Here is a 15,392-nt window from a genome sequence, read left to right as displayed (position 1 = left end):
AACAGAGGGGCCTTGAACCAAGAATACTGTATCCAGCACGATTATCATTTAAATATGAAGGAGGGATTAAACAATTCCCAGACAAGCAAAAGTTGAGGAAATTTGCGTCCCACAAACCAATTTTTGGGAAAATTGCGTCCCAAAATCCTCTACAGAATATTTTAAAGGGACTGCTCTAGATGGAAGCACTCCTAAGGCTAAATAGATGTCACCAGAGAAAATAAAATCACACCAAAGAAAGCAGACCAACCAAATACTAACTAAAGGCAAAAAATAAAATATTCACAAAGCAATCAAAGGGGAAACACAAAAGAGTACTGAATAAAACACCTAACATATAAAGAATGGAGGAGGAGGAATAAGAAGGGAGAAAAATAAAGAATCATCAGACTGTTTTGATAGCTTAATAAGCGAGTTAAGTTAGACGGTTAGATAGTAAAGAAGCTACCCTTGAACCTTTGGTAACCATGAATCTAAAGCCTGCAATGGCAATAAGTACGTATCTTTCAATAATCACCCTAAATGTAAATGGACTGAATGCACCAATCAAAAGACACAGAGTAAAAGAATGGATAAAAAAGCAAGACCCATCTATATGCTGCTTACAAGAGACTCACTTCAACCCCAAAGACATACACAGACTAAAAGTCAAGGAATGGAAAAAGATATTTCATGCAAACAATAGGGAGAAAAAAGCAGGTGTTGCAGTACTTGTATCAGACAAAAGACTTCAAAACAAAGAAAGTAACAAGAGATAAAGAAGGACATTACATAATATAAAGGGGTCAGTCCAACAAGAGGATATAACCATTATAAATATATATGCATCCAATACAGGAGCACCAACATATGTGAAACAAATACTAACAGAATTAAAGGATGAAATAGAATGCAATGCATTTATTTTAGGAGACTTCAACACACCACTCACTCCAAAGGACAGATCCACCAGACAGAAAATAAGTAAGGACAGAAAGGCACTGAACAACACATTATAACAGATGGACCTAAGAGACATCTACAGAACCCTACACACAAAAGTAGCAGGATACACATTCTTCTCAAGTGCACATGGAACATTTTCCAGAATAGACCACATACTAGGCCACCTCAAAAAGAACCTCAGTAAATTTAAAAAGATTGAAATTCTACCAATCAACTTCTCAGACCACAAAGGTATAAAACTAGAAATAAACTGTACAAATAAAAAGGCTCACAAACACATGGAGGCTTAACAACATGCTCCTAAATAATCAATGACCAAATTAAAATAAAGATCAAGCAATATATGGACACAAATAACAACAATAGCACAAAGCCCCAACTTCTGTGGGATGCAGCGAAGGCAGCTCTAGGAGGGAAGTATATAGCAATCTAGGCCTATTTAAAGAAGAACAGTCCTAAATGAATAGTCTAAAGTCACAATTATTGAAATTGGAAAAAGAAGAACAAATGAGGCCCAAAGAAGAAGGAGGGATATAATAAAGATCAGAGAAGAAATAAATAAAATTGAGAAGATTAAAACAACAGAAAAAATCAGTGAAGCCAAGAGCTGGTTCTTTGAGAAAATAAACAAAATAGATAAGCCCTGAGCCAGACTTACTAAGAGAAAAAGAGAATCTACACATGTCAACAGAATTAGAAATGAGAAAGGAAAAATCATGATAGACCCCACAGAAATACAAATATATATATATAATTATTAGAGACTACTATGGAAACCTATATGCTAAGAAGCTGGAAAACCTAGAAGAAATGGACAACTTCCTAGAAAAATACAACCTTCCAAGACTGACCAAGGAAGAAACAGAAAATCTAAACAGACCAATTACCAGCAAAGAAATTGAATCGGTAATCAAAAAACTACCCAAGAAGAAAACCCCTGGATCAGATGGATTCACTGCTGAATTTTATCAGACATACACAGAAGACATAATACCCATTCTTCTTAAAGTTTTACAAAAAATGGAAGAACAGGGAATAGTTCCAAACTCATTCTATGAAGCCAGCATCACTCTAATACCAAAACCAGGCAAGGACCCCACCAAAAAAAGAAAATTACAGACCAATATCCCTGATGAATGTAGATGCAAAAATACTCAACAAAATACTAGCAAACTGAATTCAAAAATACATCAGGAGGATCATACACCATGACCAAGTGGGATTCATCACAGGGATGCAAGGATGGTACAACATTCAAAAATCCCTCAACATCATCCACATCAACAAAAAGGACAAAAAACACGTAATCATCTCCATAGACGCTGAAAAAGCATTCAACAAAATTCAACATCCATTCATGATAAAAACTCTCAACAAAATGGGTATAGAGGGCAAGTACCTCAACATAATAAAGGCCATATACAACAAACCCACAGCCAACATCATACTTAACAGTGAGAAGCGGAAAGCTTTTCCTCTAAGATTGGGAACACAACAGGGATGCCCACTGTCCCCACTGTTATTCAACATAGTACTGGAGGTCCTAGCCACGGCAATCAGACAGAACAAAAAAATACAAGGCATCCACGTTGGTAAAGAAGAAGTTAAACTGTCACTATTTGCAGATGACATGATACTGTATATAAAAAACCCTAAAGACGCCACTCCAGAACTACTAGAATATCTGAATTGAGCAAAGTTGCAGGATACAAAATTAATACACAGAAATCTGTTGCTTTCCTATACACTAATGAACTAGCAGAAAGAGAAATCAGGAAAAACAATTCCATTCACAATTGCATCAAAAAGAATAAAATACTTAGGAATAAAACAAACCAATGAAGTGAAAGACCTATACCCTGAAAACTACAAGACACTCTTAAGAGAAATTAAAGAGGACACTAACAAATGGAAACTCATCCCATGCTCTTGGCTAGGAAGAATTAATATTGTCAAAATGGCCATTCTGCCTAAAGCAATCTACAGATTCAATGCAATCCCTATCAAAAATACCAATAGCATTCTTCAATGAACTGGAACAAATAGATTTAAAATTCAAATGGAACCACAAAAGACCCTGAATAGCCAAAGCAATCCTTAGAAGGAAGAATAAAGCTGGGAAGATCTTGCTTCCCAACTTCAAGCTCTACTACACAGCCACAGTAATTAATATATTTTGGTACTGGCACAAGAACAGACCCACAGACCAGTGGAACAGAATAGTCTAGATATTAACCCAAATATATATGGTCAATTAATATACGATAAAGGAGCCATGGACATACAATGGGGAAATGACAGCCTCTTCAACAGTTGGTATTGGCAAAACTGGACAGCTACATGTAAGAGAATGAAACTAGATCATTGTGTAACCCCACACACAAAAGTAAATTTGAAATGGGTCAAAGACCTGAATGTAAGTCATGAAACCATAAAACTCTTAGAAAAAAACATAGGCAAAAATATCTTAGACATAAACATGAGCAACGTCTTCATGAACATATCTCCCTGGCAAGGGAAACAAAAACAAAAATGAACAAGTGGGACTATATCAAGCTGAAAAGCTTCTGTACAGCAAAGGACACCCCCAATAGAACAAAAAGGCATTCTACAGTATGGGAGAATATATTCATAAATGACAGATCCGATAAAGGGTTGACATCCAAAATATATAAAGAGCTCACATACCTCAACAAACAAAAAGCAAGTAATCCAATTAAAAAATGGTCAGAGGAGCTGAATAGACAGTTCTCCAAAGAAGAAATTCAGATGGCCAACAGACACATGAAAAGATACTCCACATTGCTAGTCATCAGAGAGATGCAAATTAAAACCACAATGAGATATCACCTCACACCAGTAAGGACTGCCACCATCCAAAAGACAAACAACAACAAATGTTGGTGAGGTTGTGGAGAAAGGGGAACCCTCCTACACTGCTGGTGGGAATGTAAATTAGTTCAACCATTGTGGAAAGCAGTATGCAGGTTCCTCAAAAAACTCAAAATAGAAATACCATTTGACCCAGGAATTCCACTCCTAGGAATTTACCCTAAGAATGCAGCAGCCCAGTTTGACAAACACATATGCACCCCTATGTTTATCGCAGCACTGTTTACAGTAGCCAAGTAATGGAAGCAACGTAAGTGTCCATCAGTAGATGAATGGATAAAGATGTGGTGCATATACACAATGGAATATTATTCAGCCATAAGAAGGAAACAAATTTGCAACAACATGGGTGGAGCTAGAGGGTATTATGCTCAGTGAAATAAGCCAGCCGGAGAAAGACAAGTACCAAATGATTTCACTCATCTGTGGAGTTTGAGAATAAAGAAAAAAACTGAAGGAGCAAAACAGCAGCAGACTCACAGTACCCAAGAATGGACTAACAGTTAGCAAAGGGAAAGGGACTGGGGAGAATGGGTGGGAAGGGAGGGATAAAAGGGGGGGAAAAAAGAAAGAGGGCATTATGATTAGCATGTATAATATGGGGGGGTACATGGGGAGGGTTGTACAACACAGAGAATACAAGTAGTGTTTCTACAGCATCTTACTACGCTGATGGACAGTGACTGCAATGGGGTATTGGGGAGGACTTGGTGATGGGGGGAGTCTAGTAAACATAATGTTCCTCATGTAATTGTAGATTAATTATACCAAAAAATAATGCTGCACATCGTTAATCGTCCTATAAATGCAAATTAAAACCACAATGGTATATCACCTCATACCACACAGCATCTAAAAGACAACAGCAAATGTTGACGAGGATGTGGAGAAAGGGAATCCTCCTACACTGTTGGTGGGAATGTAAATTAGTGCAACCACTGTGGGAAGCAGTATGGAGGTTCCTCAAAAACTCAACAATAGAAATACCATTTTACCCAGGAATTCCACTCCTAGGAATTTACCCTAAGAATGCAGGAACCCAGTTTGAGAAAGACATATGCACCCCTATGTTTATCACAGCAGTATTTACAGTACAAAAGAAATGGAAGCAATGTAAGTGTCCATCAGTAGATGAATGGATAAAGAAGATGTGGTACATGTATACAATGGAATATTATTTAGCCATAAGAAGAAAATAAATCCTACCATTTGCAACAACATGGATGGAGCTAGAAAGTATTATGCTCAGTGTAATACGCCAGGCAGAGAAAGACAAGTATCAAATGATTTCACTCACCTGTGGAGTATTAGAACAAAGAAAAAACTGAAGGAACAAGACAGTAGAAGCCTCCCTGAACTCAAAAATGGACTAATGGTTACCAAAGGGAAAGTGATTGTGGAGGATGGGTGGGAAGGGAGGGATACGGGGGGGAAATGGGGCATTATGATTAGCATACATAATGTAGTGGGGGCACAGGGAAGGCAGTATGACACAGAGAAGAACAGTAGTGATTCTACAGCATATTACTAGGCTGATGGACAGTGACTCGTATGAGGTGTGTGGTGGGTACTTGATAATGGGGGGAGTCTAGTAACCATAATGTTGCTCATAACCATAATGTTGCTCATGTAACTGTTTAGTACTGACATCAAAAAGAAACACAGTAAAAAAAACCAAAAAACTGAAAGAATGCCCAATAATTACTATTAAATATCCCAATCTGGAGGTGAGTTTGAGAGGGGTGGGAAGAAACTTATTTATTCTCTTTGGCATTTGAATGTTTAACCATATGCTTCTGTGAATTTTATCATTAAAGACAAAATTTTAAAATATTAAACATCACAGTAAACCAGTAAACCTAATAACATGTAGTAGACTACCTAGGAAGAGTAACTTTCTAATTTGAGCTAATTCTCCCTTATATCAAGTTTCCTGTAAGTTCTCATTTTTTGGTTCACAGAACTTTTATGTTAATACCAGACACATGGACTTTCCGAAGAATTGTCTTACTAGCAACACAAATTAAAGAATATTAACCCTGTGTCTTGAGCTTATTTATAGCTTAACTGTTTAGGAAGCTCACTGGCAGAGTGATAAACTCACTTTTTATTGCTTGACTTAGTACTGGGAACAGGACTAGCGTTTTATATCTCTCTCTATAGGAAGAGGGAAGCTTGTTTATCAGAGGCTGCCCAACCTTTGGCCGTTCCTAGACACCCTTATTCTATTTCTGCTTTTATTTTCTTTTTTCAAAGACTTGATTGGGAGAATTTCTGGATGACGAAAGTGCCCTAATTACTTGGTAGTTTTCATAATTAAGGGGAAGGAGGCAGGCAATGCCTTATTTCTTAAAAACCTAGAAAATTGACTTTGAAATTAGGTATTTGACTGACTCAAGTCATCTGGCAGTTACAATAGCTGAGTATTTGATGGTAGTGTCTGAAAGTATTTAAATGTTTATTCCCAGAAATAAGACCTCCCGATAATTACCTAAAATTTCATATAAAATTGTAATAATGAGTTGTTTTTTATTTTAGGCAGTTAAAAAAATCATTGTTCTTAAATATAGCATTAGTTTCATTTACAAATACTATTTCCAAAATAGTTCTCTTAACCAAAGTCTGGGAAAATAACACAGCAAATAAAATTTTCTTTGGATACCTCTACTGGAGATGGGCTCAGGTTTTCATATGGAAAAGTTATAGTGATATGGAAATACATTTTATTATCAAGCTTCTATGAGGATATTTACAAAAAGTGGGATGTAACAAAAAAATATAAAAATGTACTGAACAGTGTCATTACAGACTTCTTTGTACATTATCAAATGTTTCTAACAGTTATTTCTTATACAAATACAACTTCAAGACAAAAAAAGGTTATACAGGTTGTACAGTTACCTGGAGTAACTCAACTCCAAATTACCTGACAGTGCCTTTACAAATTTCTTTAGAGAAGTTCTTGGGTATTCAACAACAAAAACAGAGTGCAATTAATTTCATGGCTTGTAAAGTTTGATTATGTAAGTATAGCAAACATCATTCCAGTTAATTTTTACCATATGCAGCAAAACTACCATAGGGTGCCTAATGACTCAAAATTACTCCATTTTAGCACAATGATATTAAGACTTACTTTGGAGAAGTTCAGGAAAGTTGTCCTCTATCACAGGGAAAATAAATTTCTAAAAGGTTTTACAAAATTAATTTGGTTTAATTTTTAAAACTCCTGTATGAGAATGAAATCATAGGCATTATGGAAAAATCTGGAAATATTTATGGGTAGGCAGTCTGACAAAATGGTTAGGAGGGGTAAGATGGACTCCAGAGCCATGCTGCCTGCATCCAGATCCACATACGGTGTGACCTTCAGCTGGTTACATAATCCCCTCTGCCTCAGTTTCCTTATCTGTGAGATGGGGTTCATGATGCACTTACTCCATGGTTGATATGAGAAAAAGCTAAACATGTAAAGAGCTCAGGCCATTGTAGGACTACATGTTTGCCTCTACTCTCTCTCTCAAGGATATGTTTAGTCCTGGATAATGAGTAGCTTTAGAGATCTGTAAAGGCCCCCTCAGTCTAATATTCGTCTTTGTATTCAAGAACATTCTTCTCCTTTGATAACAATACTGCCCATGGAATTTTAGGTAATACTTTCCATCGGTTTTAGTTTATTGCATTTGTTCAAACATACCTTCATAACACTATAAGGAAGGGAGAGGCAAGAATTACAATCTTCATTTTATAGATTAAAGAACTCGAGACTCAGGACTGTCAACTGTTCAGGCCAACACAGTTAGTAAGGAACAGGAGCCAAGACTTAAAACCAGACTTTCTGACTCCAAATCATTTGCTCTTTTTTGGAGGAAAAAAAAAGTTTACAATGATTACTGGGGAATGAAGAAACAAAAGCCACTAGAGTTTTTATAAGTGGATGGTTGCAGATCTTAGACTTTTTTTGATGAAAACTATTAGTAACTCTTTAAAAGCTATGAAAAAGTTTAAACTCTTAAATATTATATCTCAGTAGAAAAAAAAATTCTTTAGCTGGCTACTGGAGCTGAAAAAAAAAAAACCCAACTTATTCTTTCATTTGCTCTGCTAATAATATAGCCTCATCCTGATAAACTGTTTCATGTTACATCCCACCCATTCCCCCAGACTGCTTAAAATGACTTAAAATCACTGCAGATACCTGCAAAGCCTTCCAATAAGCTAAAAGAAGAAAAAAAGGATACTCTTTGCATTCTTTCCTGTAGCATTAGCTGACTGTGTGCTGCCCTTTTAGGATATATTTTTCTTCAAAGTATTCAACTCTATGTGTAATTAAAATTTAGGTCTATACCCACTGAATGTTAGGATCCAACTGTGGCATCACAGTGGTGTCAGTGGGAAGGTACTTAGTAGCAGAGTTGAGCTATGAGCAGATTACGTATAAATAACACAGCACTTAGACCAGCAGGGTCCTACTCCTCGTTTTGTAACATCAGTATCCCAATTCCTTGGAGGCTATTGCAATATACTCACAAGAGTTGATAACTTAATTTTTACATTGTAGAGAGCATATATAGAATTTCAGTTCCAAAAATGTTGGGATCATTGACTGGCCTTTAAAAAATGAAGGTAAAACAGTTCAGCACTCTTTTTCTAGAGATCTAGGAAAACCCTTCAATGCCTCTATGGTTAAACAAAAAAGACCTCATAGGAAATTGCATGCTTATAGCCTCTCAGTTATCTCTTAAATGCAAACCTGTTTAGTAACCAACCTTACAACTCCTGTATGATTGGGTCAAGTCTTTTCCTCCTTTTTTAAAAAAAGTAATGTAATAGGAAAGAAGATAAATTAAGTGCCACTACTGTACTAAAGTGAAAGATTAGGAAACAATACAGAAACCAACTATTGCTTATGTTATAAAAATTTATGAAAAGCTTCATCCTGGTTCCATGTGTTCTTATTACTCAATTTCCCCTCTTGTACCAACTCACTATGAACTACAGTATTGGTGTCACTGATTCCTTATCATATTTCCTCATGTCTTTGCAACCTTGCAGATGAAAACCTATAAAGAACAACAGTTGTACAACAAAACATCAGTCCATAAAATGAAGTCCTTCCTTATGGAAGTTAGTTCACTGATCATTAAGGATCTTCCTCCATATCATCTGGATTGGGAGCCATAATGAAGTGCTTTGGATATACAAGGTTGTGTGTGTATGCATGTATTTCCCACCGGGCATCGTCACTTTCGTGTGTGATGTAACGTTCGCCAATGCGTGTTTCAAATTCTCTAAGGTCAAGCCAAGTCTGATAGTCCTAGAAAAAAATGCAGTGATTATGAACCACAAAGGAAACAAAATACAGTCAACCTTTTTTTTTGCTTAACATCCTAGTCATAACCAACAACCCCTACTCATCAGTACTTGCTATACAATAAGTTCCATTTGTAATATTTTAAATTAGCGGTGTTAAAGATAAATACTTTTTCAAATTCAGAGTCTCTGAACAAAGTAACTAGTTTCTAAAATTTTTTTAAAAATTGCTTCAGGCTTCTGAGGTGGTTAATCACCAAAACATTTTATTATGTTCCCAAAACAAGGGAGAGTCTTACAAGCTATTATCAGGATAATTAAATAATAGTGGAGACTATAATTGCATTTGCTTTGATGTTAATTCTACTCTGCACTCCCTTTAAAATAGTTCTAAAGCTCCTCTTTATTCTGAAGTTAGGGGCATCTTTTGACAAATCTGTGCAATAGCTTTTGGCTAAGGCAAACATTTTAATTGGCATTTCTGATAACTTCAGTACAAATACAAACTTTTTAGTGGACTTAAAATAAGTCATGCTTATCTTATACAAAGATGAGATGAAGCAAAAGGCCCTATAAAAAGCTGTATTATTGCTTTCAATTTATGGGAGTTGAACTGCCTATCAGTTTGGCATTTGAGTGGTATACTGTAAAACTTCCAGAGATTCAGCTGCAGCACAAATTAGTCACTGCAGAACACGTACATTATTCTAAGATGTATAGAGTCTGTTGACCATAGAGAGTGGTTTCTTTAGGTAAGACAAATCACAATGAAATACACAAATGAGGATCACCAGAGACTTTTTTTTTACCTGTAGCCAGGGATGACTAAGAGACTTGTCCACACTGTAACGTTTTCTCATCTTCACTTGAAGTAGATTGTTTATCAAATCTATTGCTAAGGGACAAGACAAAATTAGGTACATGAATTTGGGTGTGTGGAGCACCTCAAACCTGTGACTATCAGGAAGGCAGTTCAATCCATGTAAACACAGGGTTGAGGATTTTTGCTTCTCAAAGACATGGTCTTTAATGATCCATAAATACTTAACTGTAGTGTACCTATTTTATTAAGTGTACCTGTTTTACTGGGGAGGCAGTACAGAGTAAAGTGTAGATTCTGAAGCCCCCTGCCTAGGCTTAAGTCATTCTGCCACTTTGTGTGCTATGGGGTGAGTTAGTAAACCATATTGTGCCTTAGTTTCCTCATCTGTAAAATGGGGTTGAGAGGATGAAACAAGTATTACATGTGAAAGGCATGGAGGAGCTAAGTGCTAAGTAAGAATAAACTACTACTTTAAGATGAGTAAGACAGACTGATTACAGACTGATGTTTTTCTTTTCTCTCCCTCCAATGACACTGTATTGTTCTGTAGTCTCTGACTTGGTCTGGATTAAGTAGTCAAAGCCATTATACCTTGCCTCTACAGACGTGGTTAGATAGAGCTTATTACCAAAAGTTTATTTCAATAGGTTTTAGCAAATAAGTTCATAGTGTTTTGGTCTATGTGGTGAGATCTTGGCACACATATTTTACCCATTTATTTGAAAATAAATAAGATATGGACTAACTACATACTGACAATAACCCTATATATACACTTGAAATATTGATGCTAAGGCCTGCACCCAGTGATGAGTCGAATGAAAGAGTTCCATTACACTAGTTCCACTTCTATATACCACCAAATTAGCAGAGATTTTACATTAATATTTTAATTATGAATTTGCATGTTCCAAATAGTTCAAACTTTTATCCTCCATTACTTAAACAGTGAACCTGCTGATGCATCAGAATCATTTGGGGTATTTATTAAAATCCACTTCTGGCTATCATTCCAGTCAGTGAATCTGAGTCCCTGGGATATAGCCATGGGTTCTTCTTTTAAGTGATTCTGATATGAGGTCTGCAGATCATATCATACTGCTCTAGGAGCTCTGAGATGACTTTGGTAACATCCAAAAACCCTCATATATACTTCTTCAATTAGCTCTGTTCATTTACCAAGTAAGCCTGCTACTGTTCTTACACGTTGTTCTCACAGTGTTCCGAGTTCAATAGACTATAAATACTTTAGGGTCTGGTACTTTGGAAAAACAAAAACTAAATCCAGGTGGGTGTATTCCCCAACAGCAGTTCTATTAAATTCTATGGGACTCTCTTAAGTGATACACTCTTTTAACTATCAGTCTCAGTAAACAAAAGAGGGCCAACCAAGTAATTCTTGATGGGTATAGAACCTAGCATGAAAATTAATGTGTGAAGTTCTCCAGTAGTGGTCCTAAGGACACCTGAAAACAGGAGCGTGTCTACTGAATATAAAGCTCATTATATTTATATCATACATGAAATATATTTATATTATAAAGATAAAAAGAACCTGAACCATTCAGGAGCTTACAGTTGGTTCTGAAGATTAGTAGCCTAAGTTGATTTGTAGATTAGAAGAGGGGTTCAGGGAGGACTTCATAGATGAATCCCAAGTTTAGGGGTCCTTGAAGGACTGGAAGGCGAGGAAGAGCAGTGACTACAGGCAGGGGAAAGACCTAAGCAAACTTGTGCCTCATCACAGAGACCACAACTGCAGAGTGGTTAAAGGGAAGCCAAAATGCTTGGGAGCAGAATGAAGGTAGGTTGATCCACTGAAGATGGGTTTGGCAGCAGTTACTGGGAAGGACCAAAAAGAGAGTTTAATGGGTAGAACAGTTAAAACTGATAATCTAGTAGTTTCAAGAAGAGGCAATTGGGGCCTGGATTTGTGCTATGCCTGGGAACTGTAAAGAAGATAGAGAAAAGACAGTGTCAAAAGAAGAGTACCAATCAAAAACTGAAAATCAGTTGAATTTGGAAGAGGAATGGGAGATATTGAAAAGAGAAGCCAGAAGAGACAGGCTGACAGATTTTTAGACAAAACGTCAGAGCTAAAACTTAGTTTTACCTTCACCAGAAATTTCTCTCCATGGATTTGGTGGGTACATAAATGCAGCATTTTGGATTTGGTCATTTATGTCTTCATCTTCATTAAAAGGAAATGTGCCACTAAGGCTCACATAGACTATAACTCCCACTGACCACATATCTAGAGAACGGTTGTAACCTTTGCTCCTGAGAACTTCAGGGGCTAAGTATGCTGGAGTTCCTACCACAGATCTCCTGAATGACTTTTCACCAATGATGCGTGCGAAACCAAAGTCACACAGCTTCACCTGGAAGTGAAAGGATAATGTTAACTTTATATACTCTCTCTATATTAATCTATGTATATATACCTGTCCCAAAATGATACAGTATCATTTCAACATACCAGCTATATAGATTATGAATGTCAAATGATTGTAGAAAGGCAAATTATAAAATAGCTTTTCCCAAAGACATTTATACATTATAGCCCTGTGATCCATTACTAACATAGCAGTGGATGAAGAGCTCTCCTAGTGCTTATTTAAAAAAACAATAAACTTGAATTCTAGTTTCCAGAATGCTGATTAACAGACTGGTGCTGTAAGTGCTCAAAGTCTTTGATGAAAGGGAGAGCACTGCTCTTTTATCATTTGGCTTTGAAGGAGATCACTTTTCTGTCACTTGTTATGAGGAATTGTGTTAAATTTTTGAATCCTCAGTGGCCTCATATCACTGAGATATTAAAGTACTAAACAAATGTTAGCTTACTGAAAAATAAGTTACAGTATTTAAAAACTTGCCGTTTATGTTGCATAATCCTAGAATCTGTCTTCCCAAGTATACTATAAATTGACAAGTGAAATTAAGCTGCATTCAGATAGTTGTTAATATGGCCAGGAGAAGAGTAATGCTACAATGTGCTTGAAGAACAAGAGTAGCAGTGTTTTCTGTGACTATGGAACAAACCATGCCAGTTAGATATTTAAGTTTGAAAAAAGTTATACAGAATCTGAAGGTAGCCAGTCACTACCATGTCCTTTTGGGAAAAGGGTTCTGGAAGTATGATGAGCTTGGCAGAGCTTGTGACCATTTTATAGTAGAGGTTTAGACTGTGATAATTAACAGTGCATCCATGCTTAACAAGCAAATGCCAATACTTCTGGAGAAAATGCCCAGACTTACAAAATGTCTTCACAAAAAGCATTACGATAAACTGAGAGAGGGCAGATTTGGCTTCTACAAATCAGTTGTACGAATAGTGACTGGAGAGCAAAGACGAAGGTGTATTCATATGCCACTTGCTATTTCTGGTGTATGGATCCTCATCGTGTGTCTATGATTTTATTACCCCATGTCATCATTGAATTTGGCTACTTCTCTGAGTATTTGGAGAATAGGATTATTGACCATGAAGACATGTGAACTCGTTTATTGTTATATTTCAGCTAACATCTTGACACTTGGTAAAGTAAAGATGACTTTACAGTTTGGTGAATGAATAAAGAAGTGTGTCAAAGGCTAGCACTTAAACAAAAATGACTATCAAGTAAATGACATTATTTTCCCTCTGTTTCTAATGGAGGTCAGAAAGCTGGAGGGATTACCTTTATGTGTAGGGGTGTGCATCCTTTGCCCATACTATTTTGAAGATCAAATGAGATAATCATATATGGAAGCACTTTATTTAAAACACTGTACCAATGATCAGGAAACCCATTTTGACCTCACAATAATGAATCACTTTTAAACACATAGGCATTATAAAAAAAAAATAACAGATTATTTCATTAAGTGTAAAAGAGTTGAATAATTTTCAAAAATACATTTTACTTTGAAAGACAATTTGAGTTTTATATACCAAGTGAAATGTACCTGTTGTCCTTAGTCTAGGCATTTGTCTAATTGAGCATGTTTTAAATTTACATGAACAAGTTTGGCAACAGATATTCTAGCTGATTGGAGGATTCATCAGTGACCATCATGAAACACTCACAGGTACAAATATATATTCCTCAGGGCAGCTTTTCAAATTTTGGGTTATGAGCCATGATTAGGTTATGAAATAACATTGGATCAACACTTTTCAATGAAATGAATTTTAACCATGTAAAAAACAAAATTAGTGCATCACACACAGGACACACACAGTCATGATATTCTCATACATGTGTGAATGCTGTTAGCAATGGGCAATGTAACTCACACATACAGTGTACTCGAAAGAGGAAGAGGAATTGGCTGTCTGCCTCAACCAAAATCTAGTATCTCGCATTTCAGGGTTACCCCTCATTTTTATTTTACAGGTAATTTGTCCTGAGTACCAAGCATCAACCAAGGATGTTTCTCCCCACTTCAGTCCTATTCCATAGGGACAGGTGAACTGCAAACAGTCTACACATAAGAAGTTATTCCTTACAATTTGGTTAAGTCTAAAATATCTTGATGAAAATAAACTATATAATTAGTAAAACCTGAATTCAAACTATTCAGGTACTTAATCCTTACAGGCAGTTACAGGCTAAAAACTATTTCATAAGATCGTTACGTATTTGGACTGATAGTACTGCCTTTGATTAAGTAGGTACTTAGTAAGACTGACAGAGATACTTAAGTTCTGGAGAGTATCTCACCTGAGGAAATGGCTCTGCTGATGCAAGTAGCACATTTTCTGGCTTTAAATCACAGTGCACAATATTCTTAAAGTGTAGATTCCTCAAAGCAACAAGTATCTGTTATTGAAGAAAACAAATTTTTCAATACCTGGAAAAATCATAGTTAAACCCCAGTCTGACCCCTTGAGGTGGTTTAGTAATTTGAAAACTTCACTACAGTTCATCAACATTTAATTAAAAGTGTTATTCTCTTCTTCAAGGTTAACAAGTCCCACAAAATCCTGGTATGTAAAAGCATTGTTATGTAATCCTTTGTTTTTAATTATTCTCTAGGTTCAAAAATAGTTAAAATACCTGTGTGACCATGAATTTAGTAATTCGTTCAGGAAGTCGACTTTTCTCACTGGATAGAATCATTTCCAACATATCTCCATGCAGCTTTTCCATTACTACAAAAACTCGTTCTGGGGTTTCAAACATACATTCCAGGTTTACAATCCCAGGGTGGTGCAAATTCTGAAGAGTTGCAGGGTATTTATATGATCAACTTAAGTAAAGAAATAGTTTTACTATGCAAGTATCTTATAGTGTGCTACAATTAATTGTATAGAATACATGCCACAGGAAAAAAAAAACAGCTTAGAAAAATAAATGATAAAAGCCAATAATAAAAACCATCGTAGACTCTGGTTTTCCAAGTTCTGTACTGGAGAGTGGATGCAACTGAGGGG

General features: G+C 36.2%; 2 protein-coding genes across 5 annotated transcripts in view; one reads left to right on the top strand and one right to left on the bottom strand.

Annotated features, from left to right (window-relative positions):
* NDUFAF7 (NADH:ubiquinone oxidoreductase complex assembly factor 7) overlaps positions 1-10,453 on the top strand; it is a 28,630-nt gene extending 18,177 nt beyond the window's left edge. For both annotated transcript variants that reach the window (XM_073214281.1, XM_073214277.1), the window contains one exon: positions 8,893-10,453. The gene's annotated coding sequence lies outside the window, so the exon portion shown is untranslated. The remainder of the gene's footprint in view (positions 1-8,892) is intronic.
* PRKD3 (protein kinase D3) overlaps positions 6,538-15,392 on the bottom strand; it is a 90,392-nt gene continuing 81,537 nt past the window's right edge. For 2 of the 3 annotated variants that reach the window (XM_037009365.2, XM_037009366.2), the window contains 5 exons: positions 15,016-15,177; positions 14,680-14,778; positions 12,087-12,354; positions 9,960-10,045; positions 6,538-9,154 (listed from right to left, as the gene is read on the bottom strand). In XM_037009365.2, the coding sequence (XP_036865260.1) occupies positions 8,981-9,154; positions 9,960-10,045; positions 12,087-12,354; positions 14,680-14,778; positions 15,016-15,177 (789 nt within the window). In that variant the 3' untranslated portion in view covers positions 6,538-8,980. The remainder of the gene's footprint in view (positions 9,155-9,959; positions 10,046-12,086; positions 12,355-14,679; positions 14,779-15,015; positions 15,178-15,392) is intronic. The other variant, XR_005058781.2, reaches the window with a different exon arrangement.

The sequence above is a fragment of the Manis javanica genome, chromosome 1, assembly GCF_040802235.1.
Source record: "Manis javanica isolate MJ-LG chromosome 1, MJ_LKY, whole genome shotgun sequence".
In the NCBI taxonomy this organism is placed as follows: Eukaryota; Metazoa; Chordata; class Mammalia; order Pholidota; family Manidae; genus Manis; species Manis javanica.
This window is presented reverse-complemented; position numbering and strand designations above follow the sequence as displayed.